The sequence below is a fragment of the Ixodes scapularis genome, unplaced genomic scaffold, assembly GCF_016920785.2.
Source record: "Ixodes scapularis isolate PalLabHiFi unplaced genomic scaffold, ASM1692078v2 PGA_scaffold9__187_contigs__length_104089568, whole genome shotgun sequence".
NCBI lineage: Eukaryota > Metazoa > Arthropoda > Arachnida > Ixodida > Ixodidae > Ixodes > Ixodes scapularis.
This window is the reverse complement of record NW_024609884.1, coordinates 28,280,703-28,284,427: the sequence shown is the minus strand read 5'-3', so window position 1 is coordinate 28,284,427 and position 3,725 is coordinate 28,280,703. Positions and strand designations below refer to the sequence as shown.

General features: G+C 50.6%; 1 protein-coding gene across 1 annotated transcript; it reads left to right on the top strand.

Moving 5' to 3' along the window:
• LOC121046878 (acanthoscurrin-1-like) lies at positions 1-3,237 on the top strand. Its single transcript, XM_040501568.1, has 3 exons — positions 1-275; positions 2,058-2,427; positions 3,006-3,237. Exons 1-2 carry the CDS (start codon positions 264-266, stop codon positions 2,415-2,417), a joined length of 372 nt encoding a protein of 123 aa, XP_040357502.1. The 5' UTR covers positions 1-263; the 3' UTR covers positions 2,418-2,427; positions 3,006-3,237.
• The last annotated feature ends 488 nt before the right edge of the window (positions 3,238-3,725 follow it).

Here is a 3,725-nt window from a genome sequence, read left to right as displayed (position 1 = left end):
GGGTTGGGGTAGGGGAGTAGCAAGTGGAACAGGAGCAGTTCGGTTTGATTCTACCAGTTTGTTTTTAACAGCCTGGGCGTGAATTGGCGTGGGGCTTTGTGATTCCCCCTCCACTGGCCGTGGCGACTGAGCCCCACTGTTTCGCAATCCGCCCGGCGGCACAATGACCTCATCTTCCGCCAGCGTTGTATATAAGCACGGGCCCGCAACGTTCCCAGTCATCGCTCCAAGTCCAGCTGAGGCGAGATCAAGCAAGCTCCACGATGAGGCTCATGGTAAGCCACGCAGACTACGCCACATTTCCTCCATTGCGTTGCTTAGCCGGGAAGTATAAAGAGTCTAGCGGAGTGCTAGCATACGTACTCATGGGATACTCATGCATTTTCTCTAATCCGGACACGGGAATCTCCGTTACATGCTTCCGGAGCAATTTTTTAATGCTTTTAGACGGTTCCTTCGCGCTCAATGATTGTAATCCATTCACCCCTCTCGTGAATACGAAGTCATCCGAGGATATTATAAGAATCTATGCACATTGTATCCCAGCCAATGTGCACATTTGGAGAGACATTCGAGCGCGAACGTCCCGTGCCTCTTGCTCGGATATGATTCTGATTGCTCTGTGTGCACCATTCTGAAACGCTATGCTTACCGGTCTTTGCGATGGCCTACGCCTAACTTGTAACTAAATGTACGAGGCTGGTGGTATGCCGAAATGAAGATCATCACACTCATAAATGCACTAGCAGAGATTAGTTTCATTAGTGCATGAGCAAGCATTACCGGAAGGAGGCACTGCTCTCAGTAACGCTTGCTCGTCCACATTGATTCCGCGCAGCCCGGTGAATTTTAGTGATAATTTTGTGGTGTGCTCTCGGTGGGCAGGGCGGGGCGCTTTCATGCGTAGTAAGCGCAATTTCATCTGCACTCCCGATGCCCACTCGCTTAGAACGAACGTGCGATCCCCGATTTCAAATATCTTTCGAAATTGTGGTGTGTGTATGTTCATACAGCCTGAACTTATTCTGCCTCAACGGGCGACTTGTCTCCCAGCTGTAAACGAGATTTAGCCAGTGCGGTACAAATGCTAGCCTGTGGTCTTTAATGCGCACCATGCAGTAGTGATACACGACCGCACGCCGGTACGAGGCTCCTACAGATCGAAACGGGCAGGGGTGTGGATGGAACCCAGGATCCCTGGCTTCTGCAGTGCGAGTTTTCGCTCCACGTGCTCCAGGCTGGTCACCGATCCCCATAGGCATCTTTCACAAACGCCCATAATGGGTGACATAAAACGAAAGCCTTTTTACGTGGTGGATGCTGCGTATAGACCACATCATTCATATCATCAGGTGTGGATGTAATCGGTACGGCTATCGAGGCTGGTCTGTAGACGCGTGAATTACGAGCAAGCGGAAAGCCCGCACTAGGGCTTTAGCTGTGTCGGAGATTGAGCAAGCCCTTCAAGTTCCCTACCTTTTGCCCTGGTGAACATGCTAAGATCATTTTCTATTGACAGCTCCAGCAAAACTTCTCGCCGACCTTCCTTTGCAGCGTGATGTTGGGACCGCCAAGTGCTGCATGTTTTGCTGAATTGTCGCGAACAAGCGGCGGTACATTTAGCCGCACAACTTCGGTTTGGCACGAAGCCGGGCTGGTGCCAATTGACAGAAGCCCGAACCCGTGAAAGCAAGTCGTCAGAAATCCGTCAGAGCATCTGGTGCCGAAAGCATAGCTGCAAAAGATTGCTGAAAAAAAAAAAAAAACGGTTAGATGGAGTCTTTCGCACTCCGTTCATATTTCTTCCTGACCGAGGCGAAAGCTGAATGGAAGCTTGCGGTTCAGTTTGACGACTGACCCAGATCAAATCTCTTTGAAGTACTTAGGACACTTGTAGCGCTATAGCCACCGACTGAATAACAACCGGCTTTTCTAAATATCATGGGAGCAAATAAAACGCCTAAAGTATTCCAAGGAAAAATCGAGGCACTGCACTACTCAAAAGTTCGAAAGTGAAAGTCCCATAACCAAACGATGGTTCCTCTCTCGCCTTGCAGATTGCAGTCGTTCTCGGTGGTTGCCTCGTGGCAACAGCTAGCGCCGGATCACTTGGCGGTTTCGGCGGAGGTGGCTTCGGTGGTGGTGGCTTCGGCGGTGGTGGCTTCGGCGGAGGTGGCCACGGTGGTGGTGGCTACGGTGGAGGTGGCTACGGCGGTGGCGGCTTCGGTGGAGGCGGCTTCGGTGGAGGCGGCGGCATCGCCAAGATCATCGTCATCAGGACAGGCGGTGGAGGCGGCTACGGAGGAGGTGGATTCGGAGGTGGTGGCCATGGCGGCGGTGGATTTGGCGGCTTCGGAGGGGGTGGATTCGGAGGTGGTGGCTACGGAGGCGGCGGAGGCCACGGAGGATGGTGGTGATCTCTCAAAGGTAGGCGTTTTTCGTTTGTTGGTTGTGTCTCTGACACTACAATCACTTTCTTGTCTATTGATACGTCCGCCGTCACTTCCTGCTCGTGCTGGGAAATCAACTGCTTTATTTGAGTCTCTGAGAGCGGACGGTTCGCTTCACATTCTAAGTGCTTGACGCTGTGCGCTTAACAGTTACCGCGGATACGTTAGCGACGTATTAAATCTGCGGAGTGTTTAATTGTCTGAGGATGGACAGCTTCACAATTCAAGCGCTTGATGCTTGGTATTGCCACATGTTTGGCGTGACTGCGCCTTCCTGATGGATGAGTCAAGATGCGAGTGCTCAGGTAATGGGCTCAACACTTGCTTGTTTCCAAGCGCACACGGTGTTAGAAAAGAAAAAAAAATAGGAGGCGGGACTACACATTATGAGTCCTATCAAAGCCCTCAAGTTGTTTCTTTTATCTCCAGCTAACTTTCAATCTAAATACTTCAATATTGTGGCCATAGTAAAGCACGCAACAACAACAACAACAACGAGAAAGAAGGATCGAACCGAGGAGAATTTATGTTGTATGAATTGAACTTTTATTTCAGCAGGTTCGCAGACAACCACTCCCAGTCAGAAGACACGCCAGACGAACAGCGCCCGCGTGTATTCACGGACAACGCGCATGGCATGGCGCTGGATTCAGCAAGCGCTGACACATGGGCCCACATCAGAAAACTGGGAGAACCAAAAACGAAACAAAAAAGAAATGCCTCTACGTCACGCGTGTCAATCCCTCACCAACATCCCTGTAATAAAATCCCTCTCCACAACCCAAAATACAGTTGCAAAGTCAATTTCTTCACATTTTAAGGTACACGCCAGCTTGAAGAGGACTGGAGGTAGCCAGCCGGGCCGTTCGAGTCGCCAGATATGAACTGTTCCTGTAGCTAATGAAGTGATTCCGCGCTATTCGTTGTAGAGCCATCGCGTGCTTAGCGTCTTCCCTTTAAATAGCTCACGGGATCTGTAGCTTCCTTTAAATGGCTCACCGGGTCTGTAGCTTCCACCCCTTGCCTAGTATATGGTGGAAACAAAGGAGCCGTAAGCGAACTTATAAGTTTTACAGCAGGAAGAATCTCCAGGGCGACATATTACGTGAGAACTCGGCTCAATTCGTCCTGGTTAGTCATAGAGGGAAGTATGCACATGAGTATAGGACGATGACCCAGGGAATACGATCGGCAGAATTTTCTCCCAGTGACGGAGTTTGGAGTTCAACCAGAAAGAGGGAGGAGTCAGGGAATTCGGAGGTCTATACGTGCGCG